We start from the raw sequence: 15,977 nt of genomic DNA, 5'->3' as shown, positions 1-15,977 counted from the left end.
GTCACCATTCAGTAGTTTGCATTAATTTTCCTGAACATCTTGGTGTAGAAAAACTTGGGGGGAGTTGTCTTTTCTTTTTTCTTGAACTCTCGTTTTCTTGCTTTCAACTCCTTGTGAGGTGTGGGCAGTGGGAGGAGACGAGAAAGAGTTTAGTTTCTGACTGGGCCGCCCTCCCTGTGTGGTGGTGTGTGCTGTTTGTTGCTTTGTAGATATGCTTAACAAGCAGGACTGTAAGTACGGGGATAACTGCACCTTCGCGTACCACCAGGAAGAGATCGACGTGTGGACGGAGGAGAGGAAGGGGACTCTCAACCGTGACCTCCTCTTTGATCCGCTAGGTGGCATCAAGCAGAGCAGCCTCACCATTGCCAAGCTCCTCAAGGAACACCAGGGCATCTTCACCTTCCTTTGTGAGGTACAGAGCTGGCGGGAGGGAGCAGGCACCCTTCATAATCTCCTCAGTATGTATCTGGGCCAATGACAAGTCCCAGCCAGTGCCCTGCTCCCAGAAGGGCAGTGAGCAGTGGATGCAGCTGCATAGGAGAAAGGAGAGGTAGTTTTCCTCCTTAACCCTGCAGCTGAACCAGGTACACACAAGCCTCATGGGACCACCTGTCTCTTCCTCTGTCTTGAGATATTGCTTTGAACTGTAGTTTAGCCCCAGCTACTTTAGAAAGCAGAACCCTGTAATGCAACAAATTCCCACTTGATGTCTGTGCTGAGCCACTGAGTCGGTCAGTTTGAAGATTGTTTCGTGCCATCTTGATGTTCTGCAGCAGAGAGTTCCTCACGCTGGCAGTGGTACATGTAAAGGGACATGTTCTTTGCTGTGAACTGGCTGTTCTTTTATTTCTCCCCATCATTTCCCCCTTGTTCTTGCTCGGTTGGCTAACTGGGAAAGAATATGTGGCTCTGACCAAAATTTTTCCAACCACAATGGAAAATACTGTTGAGAACAAGCCAAAAAAATGTTGTCTGGAAGCTTTTCCAAAAATTCGCTTGCTTTATTTTAAAGCCCTACCACAAAGTTTTCACCAGGCTTCTTCTAACTTTGAACATTAGAATAGGCTGGCTCTGGTTCTTCTTACCCTTCCAAGTGAAGTGGCTCTGGTTCACTTCTCTCTAAGATTTTCCCAGCATGCTAATTCTTCTCTTCTCAGATATGCTTTGACAGCAAACCTCGGATTATCAGCAAAGGGACCAAGGACACACCATCTGTCTGCTCCAACCTTTCTGCCAAACACAATTTCCATGACAACAAGTGAGTGAATATTTTTTGTGCCAATGGGAGCAATCTCATCGTAAGTCCAGCCAGTTTAACTCTGGGGCCCTGGTCTCTTTCTTTCTTTTCTTGCTGTGAGTTCCAATCATAGCTCAGCTCAAAGCATGATGAACAGCACTGTGTGCTTCACCCTGCATGTTTGCTCCTGGTGCTGAGGGATTTCAGGCACGAGCAAAGCCCTTTGGAGTCAGCCTAAGTTTTCCATTGACTTAATTTGCCTTTCAGTTTGGCCTTTACATGAAGGTCAAACCAAAGATCCTCTAGCTCAGGATCCTGCCTCTGACTGGCTGGTAATGAATGTTTAGGAAAACAAGTATAAGAAACATGTTAAGTACACAGTAATACAACCCCTTCTGGCTCCTGGCAACCTGAAACTTAGGGACTTGCTGAGCCAGAGGATTTGGTATCTTTGCTGCATATTTTGAAACATGTCTGATCTCTGAACTTGAGCGGTGCATCACTTGTGGGCTGAGGAGGTTGAAAGTATTTCCCCAAGGTTGGTACAGAGTAGGAGGGCAGGGGTTTGGTTTTCCCAGTGGAAGTTTGCCTCTCCCAGAGTTCATTTTCTGTGTCCTTTGCCTGCCCAGTCAAATGTCTGAAAGTCACATGTAAGGAGGAGGGAGTGAAGATTTGGTCATCTGGTGCTTCATATTTCTCTGGCCTGGCTGCAGGTGTCTGGTCCATATTGTGCGTTCCACCTCCCTGAAATACTCCAAGATCCGCCAGTTCCAGGAGCACTTTCAGTTTGATGTGTGCCGACATGAGGTGCGTTATGGCTGCCTGCGTGAGGACAGCTGCCACTTCGCTCATAGTTTCATTGAGCTTAAAGTCTGGCTACTGCAGCAATATTCGGGTGAGTGTGACTTGCTGTGGGGCCAGTGATGCGTACACCCAAGTTTCCTCCAGTGTGTGACCAGGGCCAATTGAGAGGGGAAGAGGGTGGTTTGGGAGTACTGAGAAGTTGTCACTCACTTGTGTTTATACTTGCTGTCTCCTCAGGGGCACAGAAAAGAGGGCCAACATGTTCTGTGAGATGATTTGGCCCTTATTCCTTTATAGGTGCTACTGTAATTTTCAGACCAGGAAGCCTTTCCCTTGGGACCAGCTGCATAAGTTGAAATGATTATTAGGTAGGGCTGAATCCCAGAGACGTTTTGGTGCTTAAATCCTGTGCAAGACTCTAAATAACAATTGGGCCCCAGAGTGAGCATCTGGTGCAGTGAGAATGGCAGCATGCACAGGTGACAAAGCAGTTATATAAAGGAAGGCTGCACATCTCAAGTTTCTCTAAGCATATTCACCAACAGTGGGAAATGTCAAGATACTTGGTGTTTATCAAAAAGGCTTTGATGACATACCTCTGAAAAGGCTATTGCAGAAATTATATTCAGGTCAGTCATATAATGACACTGTCACATCTAGCACTTTCAGTCCTCTCTCTGACCTGCTGGAGGGCTTCTCTTGCTGCTCTCCTGTTAACCAAGGTGATGCTGGTCCACCCACAATACCACCTGCGTCTTTTTTTGCTGAAGTGTCTTGTTTAGTGCAGGACCCAGCCCAGTAATGGGAGCACTTCAGAGTACATGTTATGGATGTTTCTGACCATTCTTTGATGTAACTGGGGGCAACTTCTTTAATTTACTATTCCAGTGCCTGTCACTGTAGTTCAGTGCCATCCTCAGCCCTGGTATGGCTCATAAGGGACAGTGATGAACAAGTAGCACACTGTGGCAAATGCCATCTTTTATTCTTCCCATTTGGCCTCACTTACTTGTGGCCACAGGAAATTAAAAATTTACACCACCAGAGTTTCTAAAACAGCATGTTGCCAGTGAGCTGCAGGCCACAACTGCTGCCCTACGTGCTTATGATACTGCCTGTAGTACTCTGGGCACTCTAGTATTCAAGCACCTTTCTCTTTTCCCCACCCCATGGTTGTTGTGGGTTTTTTTTAGTGGTGGTTTTGGGGTTTTTTTATTTTATTTTTTTTTAATAGAAGAAGTGTCCTTCCTTCTTCCTTCCCTCCCTCCCACCCTTTCTCCCTAATTTCTTCCTCCTCAGCCTGTAGAAGAAATGGTTAGATTGATTTTTGCTTCTTGCATTCTTTACTTGAAGAAGTGATTTCCAAGGGGGATGCTGAGGAGATGAAACAAGCCATGAATTTAACTGCAGAGGCGGTCAGTAAGCCTTGTGCTTATTCCTATCTTTTCCAACAATGGGAGAGCCATCATCTTTTGGTTTGTTTTTTTTGGTTTGTGGTTGTTTTTTTTTTTTTCTGCAGGGCTGTATATATAAGCCTGCTTTCCTTGTGAGTTTGCCTTCCTGGAGTGGTAGTTTACTACCTCTCTAAAGTGTAGCCCTCATTAAGGAAACAGAGGTGAAAGGCAGTTGTCCATTCTCTGTGAATGCTTTATCTTTGGAGCGGGAGTTTGATTGGGACACCATTTGCTCTGCAAGCATAGGAAGAGGGCATGATTCATAGCAGCTTGCATTTGAAACAAATGGGGTGTTGTATTTCACAGCCATTTGAGCTTTTACAGAGCCTATGGCTTTGTTCTTGGGGGCAAAGGGTTGTATTTGTGGAGTAAAGGTTCCCAAGATCTGAAAATGTGGACAGGCAGGACTGTTTTCTTCTTCACTGTGGCTTTTCACAGACATATCTTGCTATCTTCTTCCATCAGTGGAAATCACAGAGTCTTTGTCCTCAGTAATGGTGTTGCAAAAGATGCTGAAATGTTAAAAGTAATCAACGCTTGGGCCTTTTGGTTCCCAGATCATCTCTTTGGAACAGTTCATGCTTCGTAGAGCTGGTGTATTAGAAAACATCCTTTCATATTTGGGAGGGTTTTGTTTTGTTTTGTTTTGTTTTTTCACAACCACCACATTTCTAGACTGTATTGTTGAGTAAGTTCAGATTTCTGGGGCTGGGAGTAGGCACTCACTTGCTAAGAACTTCATTTGAAATTCAGTCTTCTGACAAGAGCTGTATACGCTGCTTCTTTTGGTTCTGCACCACCAGGATCACAGTGCAGGTGTGCAGAGTGGAGAAGGTGGACGTTGCTTTGGTCCTTTCTCTGCTAGGTCCAGTGCAGCATGTTAACTCTTCTCTGTGGCTTTCCCAGCTTTATAGTTCTTGTCCCCAAAGTATGGATCAATCTCGTGTCCAGCCCTGGCATACTTGGACACAGAAGAGGAAGTTGCAATTTTTCTAACTCTACACAGTTTCTTCTGAAATTAATGGTTAAGAAGGAGAAAATCCACAAACAGCTCTGATCTGGGAGTAGTACCAGCTGCCATTTTGGAGGCCTGAGCAAATGTTCTTGAAGAATGGTGAAGTTTCCTGAACGTTTTTAATCTTGTCCAAGCCCTGTACCAACAGCAGTATTGTTGCCTGGCAGAGACCTGAACAGCTGAAATCACAGATTGGGAAACTGAGGTCAGGAATGCTGTGACTTACCCAAATTACGCACAGCATAAGCTGGGATGTAAACTTGTGTTTGCTGGCCCTTAAGTTCTGGAACATGCTGGCTCCCAGGTCAAAGATCATGTCCGTGTGGCATGCCTGGGGAACACCACGCTTCAATAATAAAAGCTGTAGGCAAAAGCAAAGCAAGCAATTTTGCAACCTGTCTGTGCTGGGGGTGCTACATCAAGGCCATCCTCAGCACCCCACTTGTTGCAGTCAGCTGGTTGTTGTGAGATACTTGCTTCAGGTTTTTTTGGCAGCTATCTCAAGTCTTTATAGCACTTAAATAACATTGACCAGACAGTTCCTACTCTTACATACTTTTCTCTTGCTGTTTAGTGCTCTGAGAATCGTAGCACCCATCTAGTGGGTTAATGCTGGCACGGGCTGTTCCCTCACCACTTGAGCTGGTCAGGAGCTAATTCCTTAGATAAGGTCTGACCAACCCTTTTGTTGTTGTCTGATGTTGCATTTCTGATTCCTGAAACCTTGCAGATCTTTCCTTGTTGGTTACATACTAGCAGCTGTTCCTTGGTGTTTGTGTTGAATTTCGACTTTCCTCTTCGCCTGTTGATCAATGGTTACCCCCCACAATTTGAAGAGTGTAACAAGCTAATTAATCCCAGCAGGGATTAGGTGAGACTTCTGGGATCTCTGTGATCTTCCAAGCTAGTGGCAAAAACTCCAATACACAGTAGATTGACAGTAACTAAGCACTGTCTTCAGGGTGTTGGGTAGTATCTGTTGATATGGTGTTGGGGGAGAGCCTTGGTCAAGGTCTTCATCCCTAGTCAAGAATCAGCATCTTGGAGGCAGTGTCTGGGTCTTTTGCACACAGCCTGAGCAGAGTACCAGATCTGAATGAGCACAGGGGACCGAACTCTTCCCCTTTCATCTTCCTTGAGTGGGAGTGCTGTAGAGAGGAACTTCCCTAGCCTGTGCTCATTCACATTCTGTGGTGGTGTCAGGTTCCCTCATGACCCATGTCCTGACATTACCAGTGGGACTGTTGGAAGCTCTCAGCCACACAGGGGTTCCTAAGCCCCATCATAGCAAGTCCTGCAACCCCTCCCTCCCTCTCTTCTCTTGCCTGAAGCAGGGTAGCTCAGTCCTGTCTCCTTTTGTTCCCAGGAATGACCCACGAAGATATTGTGCAGGAATCTAAGAAGTACTGGCAGCAGATGGAGGCACATGCCAGCAAACCAGCCAACAGCATGGTAAGTAGGGTGCTTTCCTGTTTGCAGTGCTAGTGATGAGCTTTGTGCCTTGTTTTGCAGCGTTGTATCTGCTCTGTTCAGTGGTGGGGTGAAGCCTCCAGAGCAGGGAGGGCAATGTGCAGAGAATGGTGCTTCGTGCCACACCTTGCTGGTGAAACCGGGGGCAATGGCCACACAGAGTGGGGTTCAAAGGGGTCCTGCTGCCCTTTAGTGGCCAAGGGACGATATGGCAGTTTGAAGGACTATAAGAAATGACTCATGACCAAAGGATTGCTCTAAACGTAGGAGTGGGTGGAACTTTCAGCTCAGGTGCTGTTGAGGCCCAGCGGAGATCTTGGTGGTGCTTTGCCAGGAGGAGGCTGTGAGCTTTGCCTCTCTTTGTACCACCAGTCTCTCCGTGTGGGAGAAGATGCCTCTGGCTGCACCCTCCAGCACTGCCAGGAGCTTTCTCTGGAGAGATGTGTTATATGCAAAGGGCACCTCTTCGTTTGCTTTCTTCCAACCTGTTGGCTATGGGTGGTACTGCCTTATATGTTTTTTTCCCCAAGAGGGTGTTCTGTAGTGTGGGATCAGAGCCCACCCAGTGAGGACGATTCCCAGCCCAGCACTGAGGTCGAATTAAAGCAGTTTTGCCATTAGAATGGGGAGTTTTTTGTTCTTTAATTACTTTCAGAAGATTCGTCTGATGAGATTAGAAACTTCATGCCTCCTAGCAAGCTGTTACGCACGGGAGTGATTCTCTCTCCTGCAAAATGGTGGGGAAAGTGTTGTAAATCTTTTTTGTTCCCACTTGACAGCTTTCTTTCCCCTTGTGGAGGCCTGAGCTCGCTAGCCCTTGCCCTGTGCCGTACTGTCAGAGTAAGGGTGCTTCATCTTTGTCTGGGACCTTTCACCCAGGAGTACCTCTGCAGAGACCAGCACTGAGTACAGCCGGAGAGCACCTTGCAGAGGAGGTGTTTTATAGCAAAGGGATCTGAGTCACTCACGTGGTGTGTGTAACAGCTTTTTTCTGGCTAGGTTATGGGCCAGCAGAAGGCTGTACAGCACTGATGCTGGGGAGAAGCAGGTCTGATGAGCGTGGGTTAGCCCAATGGGAATGATGCAGGTGACTGCACTGATGCTTGCAGTGGGCTCTGTGTCCACCTATGTGCTGCAGGTCATGCTTCATGAGATGGAGTCATCTTTGGGGAATGCTCAGCAACATACCTGTGTGGCCTGTTCTGCTGTTGTGGTCTCAAATAGTTGGAGGAGAGGAATGGGAAGCAACAGTCAGAGTAACCAAGGTCTCTAGTTCCCAAAGCTGTCTTACTTGCTTAAGGAATATGTTCTACCCTCTCAGGAAGCTGAGAAGATGTTTTGACAGACTGTATTATATGAGAAGTGAGCCTGGGTGATCTCAGTGGGTCCCTGCAGACAGAGCTGACTACCTGGTGTGACGACAGAGGCAGCTGCCTGCATCTCCACAGTGAAGGAAACTAAGTTTGAGTTTGCAGCAGTTTGTGATAGTAGTTGGATTTATATTAGCAATCACTGGCCCATAGAGAGTGAAGTCTAGTGACTGGTTCTGTCCTGCCTGCTGTGGATCTGCCTGCATTTTCCAGAAAGCTCTGTCTTGCCATTCTCTGTGCATAATCTGGGGATGAAAAAAGATAGACGGACAGCTGTTTTCCTGTAAGCCTTGCAGCTTCAAATTCACCTTTGTCTGGAGGTGCTATTGTTGGAAGAACAAGTTGTTCAGCAGGCATGTTCAGAGCATGTCTTCTGAAGCACGTGGGATCTGGATGGTGAGCGAGGGTTTCATTTCTGGCTGTTGGGGCTCGCAGGGTGCAGAGGATCAGAGAGAAATGCCAGTGCCTGCTACATCAGCTGTCAGGGGATGGGCAAAGAGCTACAGTTTCTGGACCCTGTGGGCTGTGTTAGGGATGATTGCCAATGTCAAAGTGTGGTTGTGCCCCACAAATGCCTGTCAGAGCTGTACTGCACCCTCCACCTTTCCAGGGCATTGGTTTGTGCAGAGGCGAAGCAGCAGCCTTGTTGGTACGGTCAGAAGGAGCCTACTAGTGGCACCATCAGTTGTCTGTAGGGATTGGCAGCCTGGCACTGACACTGGGCAGAGAGACAGAGTAAAGTCAGTCAGACACATGTGTTTGCAATAGCAAAACGTGGTTTTGGCATCAGCACGTACTCAGCCAGAGAGCTGTGCTCCAGGATGAGACACTGGCTTGCTGCCGAAGACCCCGGGGGCAGGACTAACATATCTATTGAGAGATGTTTACTTTTGCCATTATTTTCTCCTGTCCAAGCAGGCTAACGTGACTCAGAGTTTTCTCAGCATCCTTCCAGCTTTCGAAGTTGGCTGCCTGGCAAAGACAACTTCCCAGGAGTGCTGTAAAAGCAGACCCCTCCTTCCCACCATCCCGTGTGATCTATGCTCACCCCAGCACCCTCTGGTCAGCGGAAGCAAAGTCACTCCCAGGGTTTTTGCTGCAGTTTTGTCACAGCTGCCAGCTGGACTCAGTTAGCAGCTGGGGCTATCCGGTTGTGGAGAAAAGAGGCAGGCAGCAGCTGTGACAATGCAGGTCAGGAGACTTAGCAAGAAGTGGAAGATGAAGATACACTGCTTGCTAAACACCTTCCAGGGATCTTGTGCTTGGCCCCACAAATTTGGCCCCATAGAGGCTGCTGTAAGAGTAAACCCAGTGGCTGCAAATTGAAGAGGCAGGCAGCAGGAGAGACTGTTGTGGGTATCTGGGTGTCCTCCTATCGCATCCCTAGGAATTGAGGGGGTTTAGCCCTCGTTTTTTCTTCTTTTTGAGGACTATTCTGGTTTTACTGCACTAGTCAGCTACAGAACCCCCATAAAAACTGGCCTCAGAATTAGCGATTTAAGCATGGAGATGAAAAGAATGTCTCTAATAAGGGATATTTGCACCTAAGTACAGCTCACTCAGGTGGCCGAGTAACCTGGGCTCCTCATATGGTTCCCTGAGGCATGTGGCTTCTCCAGAGGGCATTTCAGTATCGCTGAGAGGAGTTCCTGAAGTTGGGAGACGCAAGTGGCCGTGCTGGGACTGTTGCTTTCTGCAAAGCCTAAAGTAGAGAGCTGTCATGCCAAAGACTTGTATTTATTTGGTTGCCATGGTGCATAGCTAAGACTATATTGTCTGGCTTCATAGCAAGAGGTGGTGCCACAGCCCAAGGCACTTTGGCCTGGCTTCGTCTGCTACAGCCTCATGTGATACTAATTTCCACGCTGTCGGTTATCAGCAGCCTGCCAGGTATGTGTCTTGCCTTTACAAATGCAGTCATGTAGCAGCAACAACAGCGGCTTTGATTTTTCGCTTGTCTCCTAATCCCCTGGGAGCATACATGCCCACTGGATCGATCAGCAGTTTGCATGACTCTGATGAGGAAATGCACAGGGCTTCTTTTTGTTAAGAATTTGTGGAAAAAGCAGTCCAGATCACCAGAATTCTCTGAGAAACATTTTCTTTATCTCTGACCTATTGTGCCTTCTGGAGCTACTCTTATTTTCTGTTTTGCTGGGTCAGTAAATTTGAGCCAACCTTCCTGGCTGTGCTGAGAGATCTTGTCACATGGAGGATTATATGGCAGATAGCACTGGGCTGATAAAAGAGAACATGCCAGCAGTGCCATTATGTTACCTCAGGCCTATAGGTTTGGTGGGTCAGTGGTGAGCTATAGTGTAATTTTCTTTGGAGACAAGTGGAGATTAAACCTACTGTTCAAAGGCCATACATCTGAGAGGGAGACATCTTACTGCCTTCTGTGATATCCCAGGTCTCAACCCTGCTCATTCAGCTGCTTTGATGTGTTCTTGGTGATCACCAACACTGGTGAAAGCTGACAGAGGAACAAGACGTGTACCAGATGCCACCAGAAAGGCTGTTTTGCAGGCGAGTAGGCCAGAATTGCCACTGCTTTTCAAGAGAGATGATGGTTGTCTGGAAGGGTCCTTTTGCTGGGACATCCAGGGCAGTGATGGCCTCTTGTAGTCAGCACAGAGGCGCAGCTCTCCAGTCAGCTTTTCACAGCAATGGAGGACCCTTTGTGTGTCAGCTCTGCCTCTCTGAAAGACTGGGTCTGGAGGATGCAGAGTGGTAGTCGATAGCTTACGTGGCATTTCCTGGGAGATGCTTTGATTCTGCACTGCCTGTGCTTGCTGTTTTCCCTTTTCCAAGGGATGCACATAAGGTCAACACTACTGCTAATCAATTGCTGGCAGAAGCCTCCTCCTCAGGGGCATGTTTTGCCTGTCTGCTCAGCATTAGAAGTTGAGACATGGCAGCTGGGATGGGCTACTTATGTGGTTAACAGTCAGAGAGCTGTTTTACTGGTATGTGACCTTTGTGCTTCCAGAGGGTGGAAGCAAGAACAGGTAGCCTGTGAGGAATACAGAGAAATTGTCCAAGTAGCCAGGGATGAGGTTAGGAAAACTAAAGTCCTGATAGAATTAAATCTGGCCAGGGATGTCAAGGGCAACAAGAAAAGCTTCTACAGGTATGTCAGTAGTAAAAGGAAGACTAGGGAAAATGTGTGCCCTTTCCAGAAGGAAATGGGAGACCTGGTTAGCTGGGATATGGAGAAGGCTGAGGTGCTCAACGACTTTTTTACCTCAGTCTTCACGGGCAAGTGCTCTAGCCACACGACCCAAGTCGGAGAAGGCAAAGGCAGGGGCGGGGAGAATGAAGAACAGCCCACTGTAGGAGAAGATCAGGTTCGAGACCATCTAAGGAACCTGAAGGTGCACAAATCTATGGGACCCAATGAGATGCGTCTGCGCTCCTGAGGGAACTAGTGGATGAAGTTGCTAAGCCATTATCTGTCATATTTGAGAAGTCACGGCAGTCCACTGAAGTTTCCACTGACTGGAAAAGGGGAAACATAAGCCCCATTTTTAGAAAGGGAAACTACATGCTGGTCAGTCTTACCTCTGTGCCCAGCAAGATCATGGAACAAATCCTCCTGGAAACTATGCTACGGCACATGGAAAAAAAAGAGTTGTTTGCAGCCAGCATGGCTTTACTAAGGGCAAATCGTGTTTGACAAATTTGGTGGCTTTCTACTCTGTAACCCCATCGACATCAGCTACCTGGACATGTGCAAAGTATTTGACACTGTCCCGTACAACATCCTTGTCTCTAAATTGGAGAGACATGGATTTGACGGATGGACCACTCGTTAGGTAAGGAATTGGCTGGATAGCCGCACTCAAAGGGTTGCAGTCAACAGCTCGATGTCCAAGTGGAGACCATTGACAAGTGGTGTTCCTCAGGGGTTGATACTGGTATCGGTGCTGTTTAACATTTTTGTTGGCGATATGGACTGTGGGACTGAGTGCACCCTCACAAGTTTGCTGACAACACCAAGATGTGTGGTGCAGTCAACAAACTGGAGGGATGACATCCACAGGGACCTTGACAGGCTGAGAGGTGGGCCTGTGCAAACCTTATGAAGTTCAACAAGGCCAAGTGCAAGGTTCTGCATGTGGGTCAGGGCAATCCCAAGCACCACCAATACAGGCTGGGTGGAGAATGGATTGAGAGCAGCCATGAGGAGAAGGACTTGGTGTTGGTTGATGAGAAGCTCAACATCAGCTGGCAATGTGCACTTGCAGCCCAGAAAGCCAACCGTATCCTGGGCTGCATCAAAAGAAGCATGACCAGCACATTGAGGGAGGTGATTCTGCTCCTCTGCTCCTCTCTGGTGAGACCCCACCTGGAATACTGTGTCCAGCTCTGGAGTCCTCAGCGCAGGAAAGACATAGACCTGTTGGAGCAGGTCCAGAGGACGGCCACGAAGATGATCAGAGAACTGGAGCACCTCCCCTATGAAGACAGGCTGAGAGAGTTGGGGTTGTTCAGCCTGGAGAAGAGAAGGCTCCAGGGAGACTTTATAACGGTCTTCCAGTACCTAAAAGAGGCCTACAGGAAAGATGGGGAGGGACTCTTTATCAGAGAGTGTAGTGACAGGACAAGGGGTAATGGTTTTAAACTGGAAGAGAGTAGATTTAGATTAGATGTTAGGAAGAAATTCTTTACTCTGAGGGTGGCGAGACACTGGAACAGGTTTCCCGGGTAAGCTGTGGATGCCCCATCCCTGGAGGTGTTCAAGGCCAGGTTGGATGGGGCTTTGAGTAACCTGGTCTAGTGGAAAGTGTTCCTGGCCATGGCATGGGGGTTGGAACTAGATGATCTTCAAGGTCCCTTCCAATTCTAACCATTCTAGGATTCTATGATTGATGGTCGGCTCGATGAGCAGGGTGTACTTTTAGGTTGTTGCTTGTACCCTCACATACTCCTGTGCCCAGGGCCACTGACATCCAGTAAGGTTTGTTCTTTGGTTTGGAACTGAACTGGAGACACCAGCCTCATGTCTTCCCGTGGTGGTACAAAATGTAAATGGCTTTCTGGAGATGTGCTCAGAAAACATGAGGCAGCAGTGACACGGGACTGGCTCCATTCTTTTTCCCCTTCACAATCTGTTAGTCATAATCCCAAAAGAGCCTTCTCAAGGGGACAGGTTGAATGAAGTTCAATGAAGTTAAGTGGCTGAGAGGATATGGAAGATGTGCATTGACAGTTGTACCTCTGTCCAGAGGTCATAATTAACTGCCTGTGAGGCCTGGTGCAGAGGAACTGTGAAGGGTGGAAACCTGTCCAGAAATGGCTTTGAAGAGTATTAACAACCCAGACCCGTCTCTGAATTCAGTGTGTCAAATGCTGGACCTGACATGAGCCTCTTGGTCCAAAAGCGGAAGTGGTGGGTTCTGTACTGTGGCACGGCCTGTCCTCCTCCCAAGGGGGCTTTCTTACCCGTGTGATTGAGCTCTGTCCATGGGTAGCGAGGGGGACATGGATTGCCCTCCCTGCGGGGAAGTGGGTATTAAGTGCTGGGGTAGGTCTCGCAGGGCTTGTCTGTACATGGAGGTATGCTGCAGGGGTTTTGCAGCCAGGCCTGGTCAGTGCTTGAAGCAGCCAGGCTGGCTGTGCTTTTGGCCAGATGTCAAAGCCCAGGAAATCATGCTGAAGCAAGCAGTAGTTTTGCTTCTGTCTGGTATCTCAATGGGCCACCAGCTAACACTGGCACAGGAGAGCTGGGCTGTTCCTGATTTAATCTGGCTTGTCCCTGGCATGCAGCCGCGCGGGGAGCTGCCAGCATCTCCGTGTCAGTTTGGGGGGTGCGTTTTGGCTCTGTTTACCTGAGGTTGTGGTTCTCTTCCCCAGGCTTCTCCTCGGGCTCCCACATCAAGCACCTTTGACCTCCAGATGAAATTTGTGTGTGGCCAGTGCTGGAGGAACGGGCAGCTGGTGGAGCCAGATAAAGACCTCAAGTACTGTAGTGCCAAAGCCCGCCACTGGTGAGCAATGCAATGTTCTCTTTCCCCCACCGCTCCTCAAGGGCAGGAATTTCTCCTCTTACCTTCTCCAGGGCTTCATTTGGCCTCTTTGGAAGAGGCTATGCAGTTTCCTAGTAGCTTCTTGCTGCTCAGGTTGTCACTATAGCAAGCATTGCAGATGGCTGTTTTCCAGTTCCCAGCTGTCTTCTTTACTCTTTGTATTTGCTGCCAGCGTTATGCAGACTGTTACTCTGGTGTGTGCAGTCCAGCTTCCAGAATTCCCTTTTTTCCTGGTTGCTATCATTTCTTCTTAGGAGGGTCACTAAGATAGTTCTCTGCACTTGTTTATACTCCCAGCTGTTTACAGATGTCTGTCAGGTCACTATTAGCAATGATTCAAGGTATTCTGCTTCCTTTTAAAATAGTTTCCGTGGCTCTTTCATTGCTTTGGTTGCTCTTCTCTGACACATCTTGTCTGTTTTCACCTCCTGGCTCCGTGGGGCCTGTGAGGATGTTTGGTGTGATAGAAGAGGAATATCAGCTGGGAAGGCACCACTGGCTCTGTGGCACATCTCACCCAGGTAGCCTGGCAGGATAAGATGGAAGGGTTTATGGGACTTCACTTCCCATAACACAGGCCACAAAGGCACAGTCCAGCGTCCTATTGCAAATGTAAGACCTTTGATGAAAAAGAAACAGAAGCAGCAGCTGCTGGAGGGAGTGAGCAGGTGAGGATCACTTCCTGGAACGGGAAGTGTAACACCTCTTTGTGCACCCACTGAATAGAGCTGGGGGTTTTGCCGAGGGTATCTCCTGGTGATCACTCGCTGGTGCTGCAGGAGAATTAATACTTCCTGGCACCTGTTCATAAGACAGTGCTTGTAATGACTTGCATTTCTGCTGCACCTTTCAAGCAGAAAATATTCCCAAAGTTTTTCATGGATCTGATTGCACAAGAATTGGCTGTGTCAAAGGGTGGAATGCAGCTGTTTAGTAATCCATGGTGATGCCATGTGAGACTTGGAGGAGACTTTTGTGGCTTTATGAGAAGACATACCCCAAGAAATATGTGATAAGTACAGGGAGAAATCCTTTGAAAACACCCTTCTTGTCACCCTTCTTGTGGCTTCTCTGTCACAGGTGTGCGTGTCTGGGAGCATCCAGACAGTGCAGGGACAAGCTGGACCGGAGGATCTGGTCATGTCTCAATAGTTAAGAGTTTCTGAGGAAAATAAAACCTTGTTCTGCTGTTCCTTTTGCCTCTCTGATTTATTCTCTCTTCTTCAGTTGGACGAAGGAACGTCGCGTCCTGCTGGTGATGTCCAAAGCAAAGAAGAAGTGGGTGTCTGTCCGACCACTGCCTTCCATCCGCAACTTCCCACAGCAATATGATGTAAGCCCCATGGCCAACATGGCCAGGTGCCCCTTCCTCTTTCCTCCCACCACAGTGCAGTGATTTGAGGGCTGGTCCCTTACAGACCTGGCAGGGAGGCAGGCACATGTTGGCTGAGGTGGGAGGCAAGGCCAGATTGATGGCAGCAAGATCTCAAACACATCCAGCAAAAGGGTGGAGCAGAAAAAGGAGCAGCTCCCATTTAAACCCCTCTCTGCACACATGCAAGTTTCTGACGTTGCTGTTAATGCAGTCACCATCTCAAGAAGTGGTTGGCACAGGGTTTGGGAATGAGATTTAAGTCTCTCCTTAGGTCAGGGTTTCTCAATGCGGGTGAGAGGCAAGACGAAGCGCTTGGGAGAAGCCTATCCCTGCCTTTGCTGTGGCTGTGCTGCTGTAGATTGTGAAACTTGCTCACAGTGTGTTTTGAAAGCAAAACTAAGAACTCGTCTAAAAAGCCACATGCTGTGAGGAAAACTACAGATATCCAACCTCCAACCTATTGGGACCTGCTGCCCCTTAGTCCATGGGCAGGCGCAAGGCCACGTGTGAGGTCTTGAGCACTCTCCAGTTGCAGGACAATTGCTAGAAGCTGGGGAAGGGAACAAGAGTTATTTACAGCTCCTGCAGGAGGAGGTGATGCCAGCAGGTGAGTCGCAGATCATGCAGCAAAGCAGGTTGCCATACAAGTGTGTGCATTGCCTGAGCTCCCACCCAACCCCAGCCAGAGAGGAACAGTGTTGTCTCTTCTCCTCAGTTTGTGTGGGCCTGCTGGTCTCCACTCTGCTGTCCTCCTCTGGTGGCAGGACTGGGAGAGAAGGGATGATCAGTAAATATGATGCTTGGAAAGCTCTTAATTTTCTCTAGCAATGATGCTGTTGGTAGCTGGGAGGTAAAGTTGTGTGTACACTAGTGCGGTCTAAGCAACCCATAAGGCCAAATCTCCTGCTTGGAGATGGCTGGAGAATGAATCACTTTTGGGGACCAGCAACGTGACCAACAGGAGACACTGTTGGGTCCATCCAGGTTGGTCTTCTGCTGTCTCCCCCAGGGCCAGTGCTAAGCATACCTGCACCCGGTTGCCTATGGAAATGGCAACAAGAAAGAGGCCAGGTGCTGAACTGAGCTGCCTGCATGTTTATGGGGAAAACTTACCCTTTGTGTCATCAGGGGTTTGAGAAAAAGAAGCCTGAGTTAATGACGTATGAAGTGTCCTGTTTGTGATCTTTCCTGTGTGCAATTTAGTGTCTAGGCTAGTT

General features: G+C 48.3%; 1 protein-coding gene across 1 annotated transcript in view; it reads left to right on the top strand.

The window, feature by feature from the left end:
- ZC3H7B (zinc finger CCCH-type containing 7B) overlaps positions 1-15,977 on the top strand; it is a gene marked incomplete at its 5' end in the record, with an annotated part of 46,340 nt that overhangs the window by 23,098 nt on the left and 7,265 nt on the right. The window contains 6 exons of the mRNA XM_082498373.1: positions 210-415; positions 1,161-1,261; positions 1,954-2,135; positions 5,880-5,965; positions 13,213-13,346; positions 14,613-14,718. Coding sequence (XP_082354499.1) covers positions 210-415; positions 1,161-1,261; positions 1,954-2,135; positions 5,880-5,965; positions 13,213-13,346; positions 14,613-14,718 — 815 coding nt within the window. The remainder of the gene's footprint in view (positions 1-209; positions 416-1,160; positions 1,262-1,953; positions 2,136-5,879; positions 5,966-13,212; positions 13,347-14,612; positions 14,719-15,977) is intronic.

Source organism: Vanellus vanellus (genome assembly GCF_965231255.1).
Source record: "Vanellus vanellus genome assembly, chromosome: 1".
NCBI classification, from domain to species: Eukaryota; Metazoa; Chordata; class Aves; order Charadriiformes; family Charadriidae; genus Vanellus; species Vanellus vanellus.
Note: the sequence above shows the minus strand (reverse complement) of the source record. Positions and strands in the feature narration are given on the sequence as shown.